At 38.4% G+C, this 24388-nt stretch overlaps 2 protein-coding genes across 5 annotated transcripts in view; both read right to left on the reverse strand.

Annotated features, from left to right (window-relative positions):
• The window catches only part of SOHLH2 (spermatogenesis and oogenesis specific basic helix-loop-helix 2), a 95778-nt gene that overhangs the window by 54885 nt on the left and 16505 nt on the right, over nt 1-24388 (reverse strand). For 3 of the 4 annotated variants that reach the window (XM_060287973.1, XM_060287975.1, XM_060287976.2), the window contains 2 exons: nt 8618-8714; nt 8344-8397 (listed from right to left, as the gene is read on the reverse strand). The gene's annotated coding sequence lies outside the window, so the exon portion shown is untranslated. Of the gene's footprint in view, nt 1-8343; nt 8398-8617; nt 8715-22829; nt 22871-24388 lie in introns of all 4 variants that reach the window. The other variant, XM_060287974.1, reaches the window with a different exon arrangement.
• CCDC169 (coiled-coil domain containing 169) overlaps nt 1-24388 on the reverse strand; it is a 45001-nt gene that overhangs the window by 1354 nt on the left and 19259 nt on the right. Inside the window, 8 exon segments of the mRNA XM_060288264.1 lie at nt 1970-2027; nt 5498-5508; nt 5743-5750; nt 8344-8397; nt 8618-8648; nt 8650-8714; nt 22830-22870; nt 22953-23063. Coding sequence (XP_060144247.1) covers nt 1970-2027; nt 5498-5508; nt 5743-5750; nt 8344-8397; nt 8618-8648; nt 8650-8714; nt 22830-22870; nt 22953-23063 — 379 coding nt within the window.

Consider the following 24388-nt stretch of genomic DNA (forward strand, 5'->3'; position numbering starts at 1 on the left):
GCAAGAACACTGAGCGTTGTAATATTTTAACTTGCCCTACCCTGCTTTCCTCAGCTCTGTGGTATTGCTGTGAAGAAATTGACAAACTAATCCTAAAATTCATATGGAAAATAAAGGGACTCCGAACAACCAAAACAATCTTGAAAAAGAAGAATAAATTTGAAGGACTCAGACTCACTGATTTCAAAACTTTCTGAAAAGCTAGAGTCATCAAGACAGCATGGTACTGGCATAAGGACAGACTTATAGATCAATGGAATAGAACTGAGAGTCTAGAAATAAACATATGTTTATGGTTAATTTTTTAAAAGGGTGCCAAGGCAATTCAACTGAGGAAGAATAGTCTTTTCAGCAAATGGTGTTAGGACAACTGAATAGACACATGCAAAAGACTGAAATTGGACCCTTATTTCACACCATATATAAAAATTAACTCAAAGTGGATCAAAAAGGAGCTAAAATTATCAAACTCTTGGAAGGAAACCTGTATAAATCCTTATGTTCTTGAATTAGGCAATGATTTCTTAGATATGATACCTAAAGCACAAGCAACCACTAAAGTGATCCTAGGAAGCCAATATCAATTGGACTTCATCATCATCAAAACTTTCAGTCTTCAAAGAACATCATCAAGAAAGGAAAAAAACTCCAAAGTTGGAGAAATTATTTGCAAATCATATATCTGATAAGGTCTAGTAACCAGAATATATAAAGGACTCTTACAACACAACAAAATTAAGACAAACAACTTATCAGTAATTGAAAAATGTGCAAAGGACTTGAACAGATATTTCTCCAAAGATAATATACAAATGGCCAGCAAATGCATGGGCACTAAGTATCTAATGAGGGTCCCTGGAATACAAAACTTTACATGTTGTCACAACTCATTGCTGGAGGAACTAAGTCTTTTCCTATATGATTCCACTAGGGGACTTTTAGACACTTGTGCCTGGTTTCCTCCAAACTTCACCTCATACACCCTTTTCCTTTGATGATTTTGCTTTGTACCCTTTTGCAGTAATAAATCTTGGCTGCGTGGGCACATAGATGCTGAGTCCTGTGAGTTGTTCTAGCGAATCATGCACGGGAGTGGTCTTGGGGCCCTCCCAACACAGAAGTATAGTAGTTTCCAGAGGGAAGTCCTTTTCCAGAATTTACTTTAATGTTTTAACTACACTGTATTTCCACTGATGAAAATGTACAAAGATAATGAATTATAATTTAAAGTATTTATGACTACTCAAGGAAGAATACTTATCAATCTAGCCAAATATCGAACAAAATGTTGCTTTCCCATGAATTTTCACCAAAGAAACTTGCTATATTGCATGCATCTAGAATGCCTGTATTTGAAAAGGATTCTGATCTATAGCTAATTTATATCTTCATTTACAATTTTTATATTGTTAAGTTATATATGAAAATCTTCCCTATGTGAGGTAAGGTTATAAAAGACAAGGATTGCCTGAGTAATTCTTCTGTACTTAGTACAGGACCAGGAAAATCCATATGTAGATATAACCTCCTAAACTCATAAAATATTCCTCTGTTCTTTATTCATTCTTAATTGTTTTTGTTCACATAGGGAAACACAGTTTAAACTGTACTGGCATCTACATTTATTTCAGTGTCCATATTTCCTCACTACAAAGGTTAAGGCTGATAATTTAATTGGATTTATATCGTTGTTAATGGTGTAGTTGTATGCTCTACTTGGGAACAGTATTATTCTAGCTTGGAAACCAAGATCTTATCATGTTTGAGGACAAAAAGCATTCCTGGAACTTACAAAATATATATAAATAGTGAATGGAGAGAACAAACTTCTTTAAGTTCTCTTATCATCTGCTATTTTACATTGTTGCTATAAAATCTGGACGTTCAACATACAATGGACACCTGTTTTGTGAGTACCATTCACACGTGAATATAATTAATTAGAAAGGAAATATATAGTTAGACTTAAGTTTTCACTAGATTCTCTTTCATTCTAGGCAGTTGATCCATCTGTTGCCTTTTATTTATTTAGTTTTTAAAGGGATTAAAAAGAATTTAATTGAAGTATAGTCTACAAACACAAAAGTACACATATAATAAATGTATAGCTTGTTAAATTTTCATAAACTCAACACTTCCATGCAAGTAGCATCCAGATTAAGAAGTAGTACATTATCAATACCCCAGGGACGCCTTATTGTTTTTTTTTTAACATCTTTATTGGAGTATAATTGCTTTACATTGTTGTGTTAGTTTCTGCTGTATAACAAAGTGAATCAGCTATACATATACATCTATCCCCATATCTCCTCCCTCTTGCGTCTCATCTGTTGCCTTTTAAAACTTGGTAGGAGCCAGAGAACTGAAATACAAATAGTTGAGCATTTATCCTCTTATTTCATGATTGCTTTCAGAGATAAGAGGAATGGTCAATTCCCAATTAACTCTTTCCTAGCCAGGTCCTTTTGTAGCATGACTAAGAGAAGCTGAAGAATAATGGGAAATTCTGGGCTTCTCCAGTATTATCAGGCTTCTAAAGATTCTGGAAACCCCTCTATCTGAACCCCATAGTCCATGCAATTTTTTAAATAAATATAGAGTAAATTATGAAAATCATATCATCCATTTGGTAAAGACCATTAAAAGTTTTTACAGACACTAAATATAAATAATATATGTACTCTGCCGTTAGGGTTGATAAGACAATAGGAGCTGTAGGTATCTTGAAATGGAAAGACAAGATCAGATTTTCATTTATTGTCTATTTTTAAATTCCTCCAGGATACAAAAGTGGACACACCTTGTGGGTGGTGTAAATATAATCTGCAATTCAGGAAAAATTGAGGCTGATGACCTTGGAGATGGTAACTGAAGCCATGAGTAAATGAGATCATTTGTTAAGAGCACACAGAGAGGTAAGAGAGTCGGTGATATACACTTGGAAAAGCAACTTTTAAGGGATAGGAGAATCACTAAAGATAGGGCCACCATTTAAACAACAGGAAAACCCAGGAAAATATACTGGCATGGAAGTCAAGGGGGGTGGGTGATAGTTTTAAAAAGTGAGCACAGTTAGCAGTATGAAATGCCTCAGACACGTCTGCTACCAGGAGGCTTGATAAGGAGTCATTGTATTGTATTTGGCTATTAAGAGATAAACTGTGTCAGAACTCAGTGGTGGGGGCAGAAGGCAGCTGAAAGAGGTCGAGGAGTGAATAGCAAAGGCAGTGAGTGTATCCACTCTATCATGAAGTTTAGCTGAGAAAAAGAAAGCTAAGGTAGTAGTTTTATGAGGATATGGCAAAATAGAAGTTTGTTTTTGCTGTATTTTGGTGGAAGAGATGAGCATGCTGCAGACAAAGGACACACCACAGTCAGTGGAAGACAGATTGGAAATATGAGAAAATAATTAGGAAATGAGTCCTAGAGGCAGCAGATAGACTTTGGAAGAAGTATGGGATCCTTTTACTTTAAGGCAGAAGGAGGAACGGGAAAGATGGATAAAGATGTTCATACATTTGAAGGCAAAAGGGAAGGCAGTTGGATTTCACACCTGAGGAACTCTTTGCTTTGTGAAGCAAAAATATTAACTAATTTTCTAAAAGTGACAACTTTGGACCAGAAGATGGAATTCATTCATTTATTCACTCAGCAGATGTTATTGAGCATCTTCTATGTGCCACCACTACATTAGGCACTGGGGTACAAGGACAAATTGTGGTTCTTACAATCTATTGGGGAAACAGCAAAATAAATAGATTGTACAATTAGCTGCCTTAGCAGAGGTTTGCATAGGTGCTTTGTAAGCATACAACCGATGCAACTAATTCTGGCTTTAGGGGGATCCACATGGAATAGTAGCCAATTAAGAACTAGGGAAAGGACATTCCAGACAGAGGGAGCAGCACAGGCGTCAAGGTATAAAGCAGATGATAAACACAGGAATCACATATATCATTGGTCTGGCTGCAGTACAGGGCGTAAGTAAGGACATAGCTGGAGAGGCAGGCCCTGCATGTCAGACAGGACCTTGTAAAACACACTGAGAAGCTTTGCTGAGATCCTTTGGACAATGCAAAGTCACTGAAATTTTATACACTGAAGTGTTCTTCACCTGTATTTCAGAATGATTGCTCAGAGAGCAGAGAAGAAAAATGAGTATGGTGAGGACAAGACTAACAGCTATGCTGTTGAGATTATATCTCAAGTCTACATTTAAACCTGGGAGCTCTATTTTCAAATGAACAATAACAAGATAGAGTTGTCGAAAAAGGCAACGAAACAGCTGGATAGTCTAGAACCTATGTCATGAGGAATGGCTAATGTAACTTAATATTTTAGCTTAGGGGGTAAAAAAAGCTATGAGAAGATGGAGAGCTGTTTTCAAATCTTTGAAAAGCTGTCGTATAGAAAGAGTGTAGACTTCCCCTTCAGAGGATGGAATTAAAAGCGATGGGTTTTAAGGAAGTCTCAAAGAAAAAGAAGAAGGAACAGAAGTTTCAAGGAAGAAAAATAAGGAGTTGATGCTTTAACAAGCCTAAAAATTAGAATTGCCTTACAATCAAACAGAGCTGCCTCAGGTGCCTTATCTGGAAACCAAAGCATTATATTCAACAACTCTCAGATGCATTGCTAGAATTCTCTGTTTGTGGGAATAGAAGTTAAGTTTATTGTGTGTTTCAACAAGTTCTAGTCAGTCTTTCTGCCTGACTGTGAAGTATACAGTGCACTGTACAGGCATACCTTGCTTTACTGCACCTTGCTTTATTGCACTTTGCAAATAAATCTGTAGAAATTTTTCTACAAATTCGAGGTTTTGTGGCAACCCAACACTGAGCAAGTCTATCTGCACCATTTTTCCAATAGCACTTGCTCACTTCATGTCTCTGTGTCACATTTTGGTAATTCTTGAAAAATGTTTCAAACTTTTCCATTATTATTATTATATAATCTGAGAAAAGATTCCTTTCAAAATATTACTGCTCATTGACAATGCACCTGGTCACCTCAGAGCTCCAATGGAGATAGACAACAATTGGTTTTCATGTCTACTAACACAACCCCTATTCTGCAGCCTATGGATCAAGGAGTTATTTTGACTTTCAACTCTTACTACTTAAGAAATGCACTTCGTAAGGCTATGGGCTGCCATAGTGATTCCTTTCATGGATTTCGGTAAATGGAAAACCTTCCGGAAAGGATTCACCATTTAGATACCATTAAGAACATTCATGATTCATGGGAAGAGGTCAAAATATCAACATTAAGAGGAGTTTGGAAGAAGCTAATTCCAATCCTCGTGCATGACTTTGACAGGTTCAAGACTTCAGTAAAGGAAGTAACTTCCATCTGATGGAAGTAATGAGAGAACTAGAATTAGAAATGAAGCCTGAACATGTGACTGAATTGCTACAATCTCATGATAGAACTTTCACGGATAAGGAGTTGCTTCATGTAGATGAGCAAAGAGAAGTGGTTTCTTGAGATAGCATCTACTCCTGGTGAAGACTGCTGAAATGACAACAAAGGATTTAGAATAGTACATAGATTTAGTTGATAACAGTGTCAGGGACTGAGAGGATTGAGTCCAATTTTGAAAGAGGTTTTACTGTGGGTAAAATGTTATCAAACACCATTGCATTCCACAGAGAAATCATTCGTGAAAGGCAGCGTCAATCCCTGTGGCAAACTTCACTGTGGTCGTATTTCAAGAAACTGTCACAGCCGCCCCACCTTCAGCACCCACCACCCTGATCGATCAGCAGCCATCAACGTCGAGAGCAGACCCTCCACCAGCAAAACGATTCTGACCTGCTGGAGGCTCAGATGACGGTTAGCATTTTTTTAGCAATAAAGTATTTTAAAATTAAGGTACGGATATTGTTTTTTAGACATAATGCTCTTGCACTACGGTATAGTGTAAACATAAATTTAATATGCACTGGAAACCAAAAAATTCCCGTGACTTGCTTTACTGTAATATTTGTTTTATAGTGGTGGTCTGGAATCAAACCTGCAATATCTCTGAGGTATGCCTGTATATCCTTTTTTTAATCTTTCATTTTTAAAAACTGAAATATAATTGATGTACAATATTCTGTAAGTTACAGGCATATAATATAGAGATTGACAATTTTTAAAGGTTATACTCCATTTATAGTTATTATAAAATATTGGCTATATTGCTTGTATATTCTTAAAAAGCAATGTCTTATACATGGTGTAACTTAGAAGAATCCTGATATGTGGAAACTCAGTTTCAGTCAAAACAGTGAAGCCAGCAGAAATATAAACAGCAGACTCAGCAAAAAGCTCTAGTTATCTACTAAAGAATCAATTATTTATGTATTCAGCATGGGAAGAACTGCAAATCATTCATTGACCTTTCCAGTCACCATAGTATCCACATGGTCAGAACCATTTTGACTATAAAGATTAACAATTCACTCTAGAGTGAAAATCCTTATTAACATTTACACAGGGAAACAGGATTAACATCTTCCTGGGAAGCTGTTAAAATAGGCTTTGATTGTATGTTCAGTGATCCTGTATAATCAAACTAGGAACTATTCCACCCAAATGATTTTTTCAGATAAACAAAGCTAAAGGAGGATGGCTAAGGCAAGTCCCTGTCACAGAGAGAGGGGCTAGGGAGATCGGGAAAGAAACACAGGAAAATAATATTCACCATTTACTGGAATTAGAACCAATTATGTGCCAAGCATTTCACTCAGCACTTTACTTACATTATATCTCTAAACCCTCACAAATCCCCTGCAAGATAACTACAGTACCACTGCTTCCCTTCTACAGAGGAAGAAAGAAATTGAGGCCCCAAAAGATTGAACCACAGTTAGGCACAAATGTGGTATTTAAATCCAAATTTGCAGTGACTCCAGAGTCTGTGGTCTTTCATCGTATCACGGCCTCATAAGGGAGGTGGCATTTTGCTACACCTTGAAGGAGGCAGAACTGGAGTGTAAGAGAAACAATGTACTCCAAGTAGAGAACATGGTCTGAGGAAAGGAATGTGGGTGCCAGTGCAGCAGGGCTTCCAGCCAAGCACCCAAAACCATAAAGTTTGAAGTGATCGTCCATTTTCTGGATAAGGGACTACTGTGAGCGATGCTATTTTGTCTCAATTTCCTGCTTACCTTCATTAGCACTAGAAGTCCAAGCCTCCCTTTATCCCCTATTGCCCTGACTCTCATTCTCAAGTTGTTCTATGCATCCCCTTGTCGGCTCCAATCCCCAGTGCTAACTCCCTTCCTCTCAGTCCTTTCATTGAACCTCTGGAGACTCCAGATCAGTGATTAGCCGATTACCTTTCAGCCCTCAAGGTCCTCTACCTCCTCGCCTCATGTAGCTATGTCCTGACGACTCCAGCCCTCTTTCTGGCTCTTCTTCCCTTGACTATTGCTGTTGAAACTCTTCAGAGCTATATCTTAGACTATCTCTTCTTTTCACCCTGTGTATTCTCCCTGATGCATTTCATTCATTCACATGGTGTCATTTACCATCTCTGTGCTAATAAGTTCTAAATCCATATCTTCAATCCTGATCTTTTTTTTTTTTTTTCTGAGATTCATATATCCAATTGCTCTTTGGACACTTCCATTTGGATAATGCACACTGAAAATTGAATTTATATGCTAAACTTAAAACATATACCAAAATAAAGTTAATAAACATTAGATATTTAAATGTCAAATATTAAGCCATGTAAGTACTAAAGAGATGTGATGAATGTTATGAAACACTGAGGTGAAGACAGTCTTTTAAACTATGACATAAGAAGCCATAAATAAAAGATAGGTCTGACAACATCAAAATAAACTCTATATACCAACATCATAAATAAAATGAAAAACCAAATGAAAAACTGGAAAATATGTGCAATGTTTTTCATAATTCACTGATCACTTTCCTGTCCTGTCATTTATAAGTATACACTTTCTAGCAATAGCAATGCTGGGTCTATCTTAGACTTCACCATGCATAACTATGAGGTAAAATGCCTTAAGTTTCATGACAGCAGAGGGATAACCACTTATTTGTTTGAATTCTAGCAATTACAAATCAAACTAAAAGAACAACTAAGGAAGCAAATATGCAAAATACACTCTTAATATGGGAAACTTATACTCATTTTTACCTTTTTATTAAAGTTATATGTTTTCCTTTTCACCCTCCATATACAGAAACTTGGTACCTTTGTTTCCCATAATTCCAACAGCTGTTTCCCTACCAAGCCAAACCAATCAAAAACCTAGAAAAGTGAATAACATAATTTACAGTAAGAGGAAACTCTTAGAACTTGGAAGTAAAAAAAACAAAAGTTACCTGAGACCTTTCGGCAAGGTATGTACAGCGCTCACGGCTGGTCTTGTGGTAACCCTAGGTGAAAGATACAGAAGTAAAGAATCCAGCATCAGAGAAGATTTACAATACTAGCGAAACTACTGCTAAGTTAAGTTTATGTCGCTATGCTTTTTTAAAGTAATGTACAAAATAGTTTTGTAAGTATATTGTGAGAATTATATAGTAGGTTTGTAGATAACATACTAAAAATCATGGCAGTTCCAAAGGGACGTCTTAGTATAGAATAAAAACAAACCTTTAACTCTCGTTCCAGTCTCAGTGCAGTCTTTTACTTGATTTTCAAGACTCCTTTTTTCTTTCTCTAGTTGTTTAAGCAATGTATTTAAGGCTTCCTGAAAGTATAAACAGTAAATTTTTACATGTGCTCACATTCTAAATAACAATAAATATGACCACCAATTTCTTCATTGACAAATTCCCTCTCCTCTGTATCAGTCTGTGATTTCAGAAGTCTTTAATATGTACCTTTTCAGTAATAGTAATAATTACAATATTCATTGAACCCTAGCAATATGCCATGTGCTAAGTGCTTTCCATAGATTATTTCATTTAATTCTTATTATAGCCATGGAGATGGCTAATATATTTATTTCCATTTTATTGTTGAGAAAACTGCTAGAGGTTAAATAACTTGCCCAAAGGCACAGAGCTAATAAATGGTAGAGCTGGAATTAGAATCCAGGTAATCTGATTCCGAAGACAACACACACTAACAATTATTGTATGTGTATTCATAAGATTGTTACCAGGGTAACAAAAGCAGAGTGTTAGAACAGGCGATAAGGTTGATAATGAGGGGAATTGTGAAAATATTGTAGAGTAGGACAGTTCTGGAATCTAAGACATCAATCCATCACAAATACCCCTCATCACAGATAGCTGAAGCTGAGTAGAGAAGAAGGTCAGCCAAGTGCCAGAGCAATAATGCACTACACTGATTTGGTTTAAAATTTTAGTTCCTAAACTAATAACTGATCTTTTCCAGTAACTCCAATTATTTCCCATATTCTTTCATATTAGATTTTAAAATCGCCAAGTCAAATTCTACACAACTCCTGTTGGTCATGATCTAGGTCACCGAATTTATTAAAAGACACATTCAAATAAAAATGGAAGCTGCCGATTTAAATCTCCACAGAGCAAACTGCAAGCTATTTTAGAGCGCATACCCTTCTCCTGAAACACAGCTCATTCTTGAAAAAATTTGCTTATTCTCTCTTAGATACTTGTTAATAACTATTAGAAGTGTAAAAATTGTATTAATAGGAATAATTAGGTCAGCTGAAACAGGACAATTTCTAGTCTCTAAAAATAACAGCAGTGATAAAACAAAAATCCTTTGGAAGTGACAATTCTCCACTATGCATATGTGCATCCCTGTTAAAACATGATCAGTGATGTTTCTAAGGCAGGCATTATTTGTCTTCAAAAATTATGCACTGGTGTCCTGAATGGTTTTCAATCCCCCTCCCCCAAATACAAACTTGCTCCAGAAGAAAATCAATGAAAGCCCTGTAAATACAAGAGGATAAGCCGACTGAGTTCGCTATAAAAATCAAACCCTTATGAAATAAACCGATGCTCAAGGATGACAGTTTTTGAAGGGACAATCAGGGAGTGATGGATATAGTTCAAAATTTTGCTGCATAGACCCTTTCTCCAAGGATTCCAAGCTTAGCCTTCCATAGTAATATGCTTCACTTACATCATTTGTTAAATACATTTTTAGAGATGTACAATAGGATCTAATCATTTTTAATATTGAGTCAATGGGAAAATGCACTCCAAATTCTAAAAGGAATTAATTTACAAATAAACAACTGGAATAAAATTATTTTTATATTAATGAGATATGGTCCAAAACTGAAGGAGATATGGTCCAAAACTCTAGAAGCTCATACAAGAAATGTAGATAGGAAAGACATAAATTCAAGAGCTGAAGCAAAGTATTTGAGCAATAAATAAGAGGCAAGGTAAGATCACTAGGGAAGGCCTTGGTTAGCAAAGGCTTGGTGTATGCCAGTTTCGGGAGTCTACACACTGGGAGCTATTGAAAGTTATTAAAGAAGTGACATGATGAAAGCAGAGGTTTAGGAATATTAATCGAGTGGCAGTTTCTATGACAAAAGGATGATTTCTGTTACTTGTTGGTGTGGATTTGCAGTTTTAACCCTTGAGGTTTAAGCATTTTTAATCTGCTTTCTCTGTGTTAGAATATATCTTGCTGCTATTCCCATGCAGACTGGATTCCTTGTCTTGTCTCCTAATTTTACAATTCATTTATTTATTAAAAGATTTTCATCAAGCACCTCCTGTGTGTCAGGCATTGTGGTAGGGATACCACAGAGAGAATTACAAACCTAGGCCCTATCCGCATGAAGCTCAGAGTCTAATAGGGTGCCTATTAAACCACCAACGTGGTTTACATTGGTGAATGTTACACGTAAGCTTGAGAAGAATCTGTATCCTGCTGTTGTTGGATGGAATATTCTATAACTGTCAATAGACTGAGTTGATTGATAGTGATGTTCAGCTCAGCTATATCTTCATTGATTTTTCTGCCTTCTTGATTTATCAGTTGCTGACAGGAGGTGTTACGTCTCCAACTTTAATAATGGATTTGCCTGTTCTTCCTCCAGTAATTCATCACATTTACCATATAAGTGTTCCTATCAGTTTGTGTTTGCGGCATCTTCTGTTCCAGGTTAAGCAGATCTCGGTGACTCTCTGGATTTGTCTATTCATACAGATTTTGGGGGGGGAATTTTTCCTGCAAATTCAGATTTCTGAGGAGTCAAGAAGAGTCATTGATTTTCAGGTTATCCACCTTTTTCTGTTATGACATGATTGATGACTCCCAAGCACTATACATATTGGAGCTGAAACCAGAAGTCACAAACTTCTTGAACCTCTTTTCTAATTGGAATGGAAAGAGTCATTCTCCAAATCAGTGGCTGCATACCCTTATGTTGAAGACTTGTTAGTCTGCTCTAGCAGTGATACCACATCTGGCAAAACAGTTGGTGCTACTAATTGGTTAAGTCTGCAGTAGCCTACAGTCTCTCTCCAAGATACACCTAGTTTATACAGGGGTCAGACTGGCAAATTAAACAGAGCTATGTTAGGCCCTCTTCCTTGGGATAACAAATTGTTCTTGTTTTACAATTTTGGCCCTGGGTGGGGAAGGCACAATTTCTCCCATTTCCATTAGGTTTTCTGCACCATGATAGCTTTTACTTCAGAGATGAGGGCCCAATGGAGGGTTAACTTCAACTGCCAAGTATATCTACTTCAATTACTTAGGGACTGGAAAAATTATCACTGTGGGAGTAGGGGAGTCCGTGGGCACATTGGGTCCAGTGTGATTTGGACTTCAAACACAGATTGCCATTCTGGGGATCAATGTCAACTCAGACCTCGAAATGTCTGGTTATTTCCTTTCCCACAGTGTACAGTCACCTGTAAAAGTGGTCAGAGGTCTGTTCAGGGGAAGACTGGAGATATTGTCAAGATATGTACTTGGACTGATGCTGTGGGGTCCTTCCTTTTAGGAACCCAGCCACTTCTTTGGTCTATGATTTCTGGATCTGAAAATTGGTTCAGGTCTGGGAAATGAGCAAACAACTATGTCTTCTATTGGGTTAACTGTCCTCAGCCTCTCCTCCTCCATTCTTAATTTCTTTTAATTATAGCTGTTGAACAGCACCATCATGAATTGGCTTGGCAGCCAGGATTGGAGGTGGGGCAGCTCCTGAGGCTGGGGGGAACTGGTTGCCTTGCTGGAGAGAGGCCTGTCGAGCACCTTCCAGGACAGTGAGTGCTCTAGCCCTTACTAGAGCTAGAGGTGGGCCACCTCTGCCCATCCAGAGGGTCCAGGTGGAGTTGTAGAGCTGACATCATCACGAGCATCCATCCAGCTGTCCTGTCACAGTTTTAGGATCCCTGGTTATCCCCATCAGGGCCCTGCCCTTCACATAACAGGCCTGCTTGGACTGGGTATTCAAATGCCTCTGGAGCTCTGCAACCCTCACAATCGGGTCTTCAGCCTCGCTGTTCTATTGTGGCTGCCCTTTCACTACTGGTACAGATGGCCTCTTTAGAAGCTACCACAAAGGCTCTCTGCTGTTCACTCTTAGATATTAAGTGCTTGCTAACTATTCTCAGCCTCTCATTATCCTTATGAAGGATGACAATACAATTGGGCAATAATCCCATATTTTCCAAATGCCTGCATCATGGCTTTTTCCACAGTATTTCCCTACATGAGAACATTTTCCAAGGTCACCATCAGTGAAATCTTTAGCAACTCAACAGCCACACTGAGCCAGGTCTACTGGTGCCACATCTACTAATCAGGACAGCCCCTACTGCCTGCTACATAGTGAGCCAGTGCCAAATCCCATCTAAGCTCCTGTTTTCTCATGTCACTCCCAGTACCTCTAGTTGTAGATGTGGTCTTCTGAGAAGCAGATAACAAGATGGGGTTAAATGTGAAAAGATTCTATTATTAGAAATGTCTGTGTGAAAGGAAACAGGGAAGGAACAGGAGAGGGCTGGGAAAGTAGTCAACTGTAATGCAAGTCTGACCCCCAGTGAAGGGGAGAGGGAGAGAAGGTCCTGGAAGTGGAAGCATCCCAGGCAGGCATGCAGCCTAAGGAAAGTCTGGCAAAGCCAGCAGGGAATCCTTAAGCCAAAGTCACTGACAGTGGGGTCCCATATTTCCTAGGAATAGGTCTGCCTTGGTATCCCCACTGCACCTGATCATGGGCCTGGAACAGCCTGTGGGAGGTGAGGTCTTGATGAAAAGCAGGGATGGATTTCGAGCCCAACACCAAGGGTCCTCAGTCAGTTAACCTTCCTGTTCTGGGAAGTCTGTGAGGTGCATTCTCTGAGTGGACAGACTGACTGCTTTTCTTAAGGGCATTTCAGTTTTTCAAATGAAGAATCCTCCAATCTCCTACTCTTTGAGGGTTAATCCTAGCTGCTGGTTTTCTGGGAGTAGGGCAAGTTGGAGAGAGCTGAGAGTTCCATTATCCAGATCACATATTTTCATTTAATTATATTATTTTAGACCTGTATCTCACTCTCACCGTCATCTGTGCCTGAAGGCCCAAAGTCCAAAGCTACTGCAGCTTAATTTTTTTCCAGAAAATAGACGACTGACTGAAGGAGAGTATCCTGGCACATGGGGTGGCAGAGGGGTCCCAGTAACTAACTGCTCCATGTACGTATATATGTTCAATTAATCTCTCAGTTTCCAGCTCCATCCTCACCTCCACCTTCTTCAGCACCTGGTGCTGCCAAGTTCTAAGGCACTAAGTGGGTCTGAAGAGTGACTGCTCTAATTTCACTGATATTCCTCTCGGCAGGCACTTTGCTGTTTCTTCCTCAACTCTAAGTCAATGACTATTCCTCCAACTGAGGGTCTTCCAAAATGTGTTAATACGTTTGTCCAAACGCATAGAATGTACAACATCAAAAGTAAACCCTAGGGTAAACTATGGACTTCGGGTGATTATGATGGGTCAATTTAGGTTCATTTTGATGAGTGATGTCGATAAGGGGAACGGCCATGCATGTGTGGGGTAGAGGGTATATGAGAAATCTCCATACCTTCCTCCCAATTTTGTTGTGAACCCAAAACTGCTCTAAAAAGTAAAGTGTTATGTAAGTAAATAATTTTAAAAATTGCCTAGAGAGAAAATGAGAACACATTTTGGATTTTGCAAAACTACATTAGTCATTAAGTACCTTGGACCATTAAAAGCAATACATTTGTGATTCCAATTATAAAATTATTATACACATCAGAAATCCTTTAAAAATTATAAAACCATAATATAATAACCTTAAGGTTCATTCTAGAGTTTGATTCTTTATTTTACTTACTTCAAAATAAACTAGTATTTAAAAACGATTTCATCATAGGCACATAGTCTCTCATCCCATCACTTCCAGTTCATTAGAAGACCCACAACTTAAAGTTCTTGGTCTTCCCAAGGAGCTGGTTTTATCTGATTATATAATCAGTCATGATGTACTAGAAAACTGCAGCCTAAAAAGATATCCTAAAGCTACAGCTAAATTGAAGACACCACTAGAAACTACCCAGCCCACCCCAAATCACGCACACACAAAATTAATTCTTACTATCATGGAAAAGCTGTTCTGTTTTGTTTTTGAAACTAAACAGATCTTAGCATTCCAAACAGTATCATACTTCACCTATATTTATGTCTTAATTTGCTTGTAAAAAGTCACCTTCCAACAGGAGATTGAAACAACACGGAAAGAATAAGAAATTTCAGGGTACTATTCACATACCTGAAATCAAATATACTTAGATTTTTTTTAAGTCCCTTTCATCTATACCAAGTGGAAAAGAAGCTCTATTAGCCACTTATTTTTTTTTAAAACAATCGCAATTACTATACTGAGGAGCACATAAAAACTACAAGCTTAAAAAATCACTCTATTGAATGCTTACAAGAGAAAACCCTGAGAATACAATTAATCACAACTCCTAGATATGCTGTACCTCTTAGTGAAAGCAACTGCAACAATGAATGAGCACGCCGTTCTGCATGCTTAAATGACAAGCGCCCCCTAGTGGACAACATTGTTATTAGATTTATAAATAAAATCTGTAGCTTTTCTCTGATTTGAGGCTACACCTGTCTCCAAATTAACCATTCTGATCTTTGGGGAGAACACGAATCTGGTGATGCCTATAACATAATACCTCATATTGATTCTACAGACTTAGTTTTTAGCTAATTGAACCTTTCTTTAAATGCCTTAAGCTTATATTTATAAGGACGTAGTAAGGATTTGAATTTCGGCAAATTGGCTTTCTAGAAATTGATTCTCTACAAATTGACCAAGAGTCCTGCAGAGGACATTTGAGGTGAGACTAGATATCTTCCCTCCCTTGTGCCTCCCTCCACCAGGCCGTCTTGTTCGTTTTAGGAGCGGGATCTCCTGTGCTCTAACCATCTGATTGACAGAGCATGTGTGCTGGTAAGAGGTTTCCTTGAAGGGTCCAAGTTGTCTGGATGTAGTGGAAAACAAAGGAGAGTACACTGATGGAAAAATTAGAAGCAGAGAGAAATAGGGGTGCTATGGTCTGAATGTTTGTGCCCCCCCAAATTCACATATTAAAATCACATATTAAAATTCACATATTAAAATCACATATTAAAATCCCAACGCCTGATGTGATGGTATCATGGGAGATGCTTAGGTTATGAGGTTTGAGCCCTCATGAATAGGATTAATGTTCTTATAAAATAGATCCCCCAGAGCTCCCTTACCCTTTCCACCATGTGAAGACACAGCAAGAAGGCGTTGTCTATGAACCAGAAAGCGAGCCCTTACCAAGCACTGAATCTGCTGGTGTCTTAATCCCGGACTTCTCAGCCTCCAGAACTGTGACAAATAAATTTCTGTTGCTTATAAACCACCCAGTCTGTAGTATTTTTTTTTTAACAGCCCAAACAGACTGAGATAAGGTGTCATTGATTTTGATTCCAGATGAGTCAAGGACCAAGACTCCCGCTGTCATAGAGTTGACCACAGGGAAATGGTGGAAGTTGGTGATAAAGACTTTATAGCAACTCTTGTCGCAAGACATGCTGTCTTGCACATCTTTCTCTGAGGGATATAAATTCCTTAAATTGGTTTTTTTCTTTTTCCCAGATTGTGCTCTGTAATAGAACCTATTGAAATGCCTGCTAAAAAGACCAATGTTCAGGGCTTACCCTAGACCTACAAAATGAGGATCTCTGGGAGTAATGCCCAGAATGTATACTTTCAATAAATTATCCATGTGATTCTTATAGAGTTTGAAAATTAAAGAAACACTACTCGAAAGACTGACCAGCAGCTAAGGATGCAGCAGTGCTGGGCAGTAAAGGGAAGTTGGGAAGTAGAGGAGCCAACCCTCTTTCCTGTTTGTGGCACAGTATCAGAGGTACTAAGCTTGACTTGGCCTGAACAAGCTAATCTAGGAAACAAGACATGCACTGCCAAATGTGAGTAGTGACAGTAAAGCACTGAAAGATTACTCAATTTATTGCTGGGGAACCCTCTGCAGGGCTGCACGGTGTGAGCCATCAAGCTCTGATAAAGAGCACAGTGCACCCTTAGCTCTGTAACCTAACTACCTAACTAGAGATTAATGAAGAGGCCTGGAGGGCCAGGTCAGAACCTGAGAAATAGCTATTGCTCATCAGAGGTGAAACAGCCGGATTAGCCTTAACTTTTAGTTATTTGGTATGCTTAAAACAGATTCTAGCCTTCCAGAAAGGCTACAGATCTTTGCAGGACACACCTGCAAATTCCTGATACATTAGGGAGCCTCTACATTCTTTTTCTGGTGGACACAAACAGAAGGGGCTAGAAAATGTACACCCAGCTAGCCCAAGGGAAGTAAAGGTTCTGTGCTTTTTATTAGAAGCTTTAACTCCCTGCAGAAGCCCCTGCTTTCTGGGCAGGTACAAAGAACCACAAAACTCTGCGAGAGCTTTAAGAAGGTACCAGAAGATTCACAACTGTGTAACAGCAGAGCTAAATAAGTCAAACAGATTGCACATCTCTGGGCCTTACCCTTGCCCTTATTCCTTCCAAATAGATTAAGGTTAATCTCACAACAGACTTGTTTTAATGAAATTTTACTTCTCCTTTATCAAGGGAAGGAAGGAAGAGAACTAACACGCTGCTCACTCTGTCAGCCACTATGCTTTTGGCTTGACATATCTCTAGTAGTCTGCATGACAACCTTACAAGAGAGTTTAACTAACTCTATTTTACAGATGAGGAAATTAAGCCTCAGAGAGATGAACTAACTTCCTTAGTGTCCCATAGTTTGAATTTGAACCAGAACAGTTTAATTCCAGAAGCCATGTTTCCATGGCTTACACTCACTCCATTTTCTCACCCCTACTTTCCTCTGCACCACTTCTTTCCCCCAATATCCTCTCTTCTGGTTAGCACTTGCTTACATCCTTCGCCTCTGAATAATTTGCCCAAACTATGGACCATGCGCTCTATCCTACCCTGCACCAGAAGTTTCCTGGAGAATATCCTTTTGCTGATCATTCATAAACCTTCTCCTCCCTTGGCTTCTGGGATGCCACTCTTGCCCACTTCTCCCCCTCATCCTTTTTCAATATTTTTCCTTCTCATTGATCTTCACTGAATTACCTTAAATGTTAGTATTTCCCAGGGTTCAATCCTCAATCCTATTTGTGAGACTATATATTTTTGCCTGAGCAATCTTTAAACTTTCATGACTTCAAGTGACACTGATGACTCCATGGCCTCTATTTCCAGAGAGACAACGTTCTGCAGTCTAAAACTATTTCCAGTTGCTGACTGACCACTGGTATCTGTGTAATACATACAAACCTAAGTCATTTCTTATTATCCCCACCAGTTCTGATTTCTAGAGCCCTGCTCCTTTTAATCCACAAAGTTATTCAAGCTTAACCATCCTCAAATCCTCTCCCACTCTCACCCGAGTATCTAGATACGTATAAAATCCACATTCCTCAACATCTCTTCAATCTGTCACCTCTGCTCCATCCCCATATACTACTGTCCAAGCTGAAAAACACCTTCCCTTAGATTATTACAAGAGCATCCTAACTGGTTTTCCTGCTTCAAGTCTCACCCATCCCTGGGGAGTCCTGGGGGGTGGGGTAGGAGATGACTTTAAAACTGTATACAAAATACTTCAGTAGCTTCCCATCACATATAAAAAGTTCACACTCCCTAACATGGATACAAAATCCTTTATTATGTAGTCCTTGCATGTATTTCCAAGCTCATCTCCCATCACCTCTCTTATTTATTCCTGACATACTGAGCTAACTGTAGACCTGGGGTGTCTTTAGATAGATCGATCCAGAGTGACGTTATCTTTATTTGAAAATTTGAATATGTGCATATCTCGTGATCTAAAAACTCCGCTATAAGTGTGCTAGAGCAGCGGTTCTCAAACTTCTGTGTGTATTCGAGTTAGCTGGAGAACTAATAAAGACTGCAGAGGTAGCAAGCTGGATAAAGAATGGGGCTGAACTTTATATTTTTATGAAGTTCTCCAGGTGATTCTGTTACTATGGAAGTTTGAGGACCACTGCCCTAAAGCAAGAGCCAGCAAATTACAGTCTGGGCACCAAATCTGGCTGCGGCCTGTTTTTGTAAAGGAAGATGTGTTAGAACACAGCAGTGAAAATGTGTAGTTGCAAGGGAGATGGGGTGACCTACAAAGCTGAAAATATTTACTCTCTAGCCTTTGCAGAAAAGTTAGCAAAGTCCAGAGTAACACTCTGTACTCAGAGACATTTATAAGGATGTTCACCTTGGCAATGTTTGTCATAGTGAGATTTTGAAAAGTCTTCAATGTACTGAAATAGAGGAATGAATACATAAATTAGGATATATACATCTAATGGAATACTATACAGCAGATAAAATTTACTAGATCTTTATGTATTAACATGGATAGAATAAAAAAATTAGAAGAATGCCACATACAGCATGATTTTTTTATATGAATGTTTAGACACAATATATGTAGAAAGGTATTTTATTATTTTTGTGTGTGTGTGGTATGCGGGCCTCTCACTGTTGAGGCCTCTCCCGTTGCAGAGCACAGGCTCCAGACGCGCAGGCTCAGCGGCCATGGCTCACGGGCCCAGCCGCTCCGCGGCATGTGGGATCTTCCCGGACCGGGGCACGGACCTGCGTCCCCTGCATCGGCAGGCGGACTCTCAACCACTGTGCCACCAGGGAAGCCCTAGAAAGGTATTTTAAAATAAACTGGAATGGCATATACTAAATCCAAGATCATCTTGCCTCGACTCTATAAAGTATTTTCATTAAAAAAGTTGAGGTCAAAAAGTGACAAAAATCCAAAGATTTGCAAATACTACAATATATTTTTTGCCATATTGTCCTCTGTGGGTTTTGTTGTATTTAAAATTGAAACCAGAAATACCCTAAACTATTTAACTATAGGGGAAAGTAATTGAACATTAATAATCCAATGCAATGGAATATAATGTAGCCCTTAAAAATGTACATGAAGAAAACATAAGAAATAATTGATTTAATTGTCCATGGTGAACATACCAATAGAATACAAAATTGTCCATGAAGTAAGGTTACAATTACATATTTTTTTAAAAGTGCAGTCCTTTTTTTTATTCCTTTTTTCCCCTTTTGGTTGTCTTATCTATTGAGTTGTTCCTTTTAATCAATATATATACATACCAAAAATTACTAAGAAGACAACAGTAGATGTGTTTAACTTAATACTTTTCTTCTCTTTTATTTTCCAAATAATACTAAATAAATACATATTACCTTAAAATGAAATGTGGTGATAGAGCTTGTGTGTGGCAGATGGAACTGACTGCACATCCAATGTCCATCTTCCCCTTCGTCCTAATATGCTCAGTTAAAACACTACAAATCTCAGCCTTCCTTGCAAACATGGGTGGCCAGGTGATAAAGTTCTAACCAATGAGATGTACAGGGAAACTGCTGGGTGCAGCTCGTTAAGAGGAAGCTGACTTGACTAGCTTTCACCTTTCCCTTTTCCCTTCTCCTACGTCTTTCCTTGAATGAGACTGTGAAGCAAGTGAGAAGCCATCTTGTGAGCATGGGGACAAAGCCACTCATTAAAGGACGGCAGAGTGGAAAGTCAGGAGGAGTCTGGATTCCTGAAGGCATTATAGAGCCACTGCACCAACCCTGGACTGCATACCTTCCACCTTTCCTGTTACATGAGGAAAAGCTCCAAAATACCTTACTTGTTTAAGCCTTTCTCCTATATGCAGCCAAACATAACCCTTAACTGAGACATCTTGCTAAAATTAAAGTTTAACAAATTATATCACTGTAAGGCACTTTAAAGTTTATCTAAGCATACTGCCTTCAGATGAGAAAAGCAATCTTCAGAAAGGTTGAAGGCTTGAAGCCCATCTGTATCCAAACAAGGACTAGAACCCCACTCTCACTTAAGTAAATACTTTTTTCTAAAATATTAAAATCAAGTCCACTTTAGTGGTCCAGGTTGAAAATAACTTATTGGATGTTTCATATTTCTTTTTCTAATGAGAACATTTAAAGAAATTAGACATGCACAGGTCAAAAACCAGTGCTCATCCTTCTGTTGCTCATAAGCAAAGCTGCACTTTGAAGTTACTCAAAATCAGTATTCAAACTAACTGACATCAGTTTCTTAAGTATGTGGGTTCAGGTTACTCCTAAAGACTAAGCAATCTACAACAAGGATAGAGAGTCAGTAAATTTACAAATAGCATTTGAAGTCATACTCTGTCCCACAAAACAACTAATTTAGGCCCTTTTCTCTGATTATCAACCTAACAGAAAACCAAAAATGTTTGTATTACACAAATGGTACATGTCTGAATCTCACAAATATTGTCTCTGATATAAAGAATAAGACTATTGCTTTTGTCCTCGGAAAAGAGAGATTTCTTTCCTATCCTGGATATAGGATTTTTGGATCCCCAATGCTTTTTGCTCAGTAGTTGGCTACTTCCATCACCAACTCCCTGGTTAGATTCCTAATCCCTGCTCTTCAGACAAACGCCCCCTGGATTCCACTGTGTAAGAAAACCCAGGTACTCAGGGCATCTGCCCAGAGAATAGAGAGGACTAGCTCTTTAAGAGCCTGAACTTTCCTTCTGCTTAGTATGTGGCCCCACTCTTGGTTCTTCTAACATTTCTTTTGTTCTTTACTGAAGAGAAATGTAATTCTCTGCCTCCAGATCTAAACCTCTTAGAGAAAGACATTTTCTTCAAGAATAACACAAATTCATCAAGGGAAATAAGTGTATTTTTGTGAACATGAATAAATTACAGAGTCTGAGGTAGCAATGAGGAAACTGATTAAATGCTTCTTAGATATGCTACCGAGTCTTCTCCCATGTCACACCAGCACTTGTTGCTACCCTCCAGGAGGCTAGATACCCCGTTTCTTGAGCTATGACTGGGGGTAGGCTGTCAAGAAGCAGGAAGCCAGAATATATTATATTCTGTAGGTAGAACTTGATATTTTATATTCTGTAGGTAGTAATAAAATTCTACCTACAGTTAAGAAACACTAAGCTTAAAAGAGCCCTTGCAGCAATTTCTAAATACCACAAGATGGAGCTATGACTCCATGGCAGAGGACAAAACTTCACCACTTTTCCAACAACAAAAAAACACACGTTATTTTCCTGACTTTCCAACACACAGACATAAGGGTATTTCTGGGTTGTAAATAACAGAGAGGTCTGCAAAAAAGTTAATTTCTCCCTCAATTCATTAACAAAAATACAAAATTTTTCTATGTCTTTCACTAAAGGTTTGCAGTTATTCAAAGAGCGCTCTCCATAAATGCCCAGGGCTTCTGTGAATACAGCAGGCAGCTTAGTGCTCTACATACAGCTACTGAGAAACACATTATTTCTGATCAGCAGTATCAAACGGCTGTTGGTATAGCAGAGTTAAATGGCAGAGGTTTAAGAGGGAGAGACTCTGACTCCACATTTCCAGACTGTGTGAAACTGAGTAAATCATTCAATCTCTTTAAGCTTAGAATCACATGTATTAAAATAACAATATAAAATTGTATGTCATGGGGTTTGTTGCAAGACTGAAATAATGTACATAAGTTAATTTGCATATTACATATGTTTAATTTAGGACGAGTTATTATAATTATTAGTGTAATATTAAGTCCTGCCAATTTAGCTGAGTATTGTATTTTCATTTTCATGCAAAGTACCCTTGGTTTATTTACGAGATTTCCATGTTTTTCTGAGTATTCTTGAAATAAAAATTCAGAAAGAGTTCAACATAAGTCATGCTTTGGGCCTCCTCTACATTAAAAAAAATATTAACAAATATTTGAATGAATGAAAAACAAACGAATACTCTTTGTAAAGTAGAAAACATAAATTCATTTATCGGAGATTTAAATTACCTCTCAAAAGACGAAAGATGTCACTAGGGCAACCAAAAGAAAAAGTAGGTGAAGCAGCCCAGTGCGGTTACAGGGTAATTTATGGGTTCTAGGAACTAGAATGGAACTGCTTTAGATGGGTATGAGAGAGGTATTTCTGAGTTAAACAGGCTCTTTCAGGTTGTAAGGAATACACTCAGGTTTCCCCCCAGCCTGACCACTGAGATCCTTTCACTTCCATTTTGTTTGTACCTGCAACAGAATCCCTGCCCAGCTTTTTACAGGAGAGACCAAGCTGAAGGCCTTGTTTCTAGGATTCTTTACATCACAGGAAAACTCCACTGAATAAGATATTTTATTTGGACCTTGTCACAGTCTTTAAACTTTTGTTTGAAATCTGTCTGGGGAAAAGTACACATAATTTCCTTCAATTATTCCTTTTGTTTCAACATCTTTTACTCACCACTGGCATGCATTCATGGACACGAATAGAAGACAGTCTGTCTACAATAAAGCAAATATGAGCAACTGATGTTTTATCAATTTTAACTCCACTTATAAAACATATATATAGGCGCTTCTGTACCTGAAGGATTTCCACAGATTTTTTCCATTTTCTCTTTGAGAGAAACAATCTGCTTTTCTAGTTGGTCATTCAATTCAAGTTGTGTCTCATAACGGGTTTTCCATTCACCACCTGAGTGAAGAGGTGGGGATGGTCAAGCTCACCTCACCACCTCTCATTTATTCATTAAAACAACATTAATTAGCTCAGTCCTACTCCATTACTATACTGGACTTTATTAGTAACACAGATGCACTGGAGGGAACTCATGTCTAAGCGTGCGTTCTCCGTTACACAGGATCTGTGCAGACACCAGACTCACCTATTCCCACCCAGCGGGCCTCACTGTCACTATTGTGATTCCTGGTCTTCTTACTCTCCACCCCCTTTTGTCTTTAGTTCCTTGTGTATCCTTATAAGGAATTCTATTAGAGGAAATATCAGGAACATGTTTCTTTCCTTGGAACTTGAAATATCCATATATTACAGCCTAAGGAGTACTAGCTTCCCGTCCAATGTCATATTCATTTTTTTCCTTTGCAAAAGAATTCTGAAGTCCGTTCAACAACTACCAATTATGTGTTTGCTGTGTTAAAAGCACACAATACCTTACATATAAACTAATTTAATCCTCATTTACAAAAACTGACCCATTTTACAGATGAGGAAAACAAGGTTCAGAGATTTCAAATAACAGTATTAAGATGACAAAGTAATAAATGGGGAACTGGGGTTTCAACCAGTTTGTTCTGACTTGAAAGTGTGTCCTCTTATCTGCTGTGTTATGGCAACACTCTTTACCTTCGGCTACCTATTCAGGTATCTTCTCTTATCTGTAAGCAGTTTTCTTTCACTAAATCCCTTTGGCTACTGAGGCCAAAACATTTGTCTTCTTGCTCTGTGAGGAGGAGGAGAATGCAGCCTAGAATTAAAACCTCCTTTTCGGCTCCAAGGCCCAAAGCTAATTTTTTTTTTTTTTTTTTTGAGTCTTGAAAGTCACACTTTGTAGAGAGAAAAAATGGTGTTTCTAAACTTTAAATGCTCTTTGCATATATGGGGCAACTTCTGCTACATAATGGCTGATGGAGGAGTCTAAGCAGAAAGATTTACTAGCTCACACCATTGCCAACCTCCGCAACCTTAACACAACCCTGCCCTCACTCTCATTTCTAATCAGATGTGGTCTACCAAAGAGAGGGGCAGGAACGCTCTTCCAAACCGGAAGTTCAAAGTCAATCCAAATGCTTAATAAGTGGATGGAGACCCAGAAAACTGGAGATTGATAAAATTTTTGCTTTCTTTTCACATACCAGCATTGCCCCCCACACACAAATTTGGTCAGCTTCCTGCTGTCAACTGTTTTCTTTTTCTGAAAAAGGACCACACTGAGTTTGACTTTCCCTGCCACACTTTGTTCTGTGATAAGCCAGAAGTACTGATTTCATACTGGGGTTTGT

Source organism: Globicephala melas, chromosome 18 (assembly GCF_963455315.2).
Source record: "Globicephala melas chromosome 18, mGloMel1.2, whole genome shotgun sequence".
NCBI classification, from domain to species: domain Eukaryota; kingdom Metazoa; phylum Chordata; class Mammalia; order Artiodactyla; family Delphinidae; genus Globicephala; species Globicephala melas.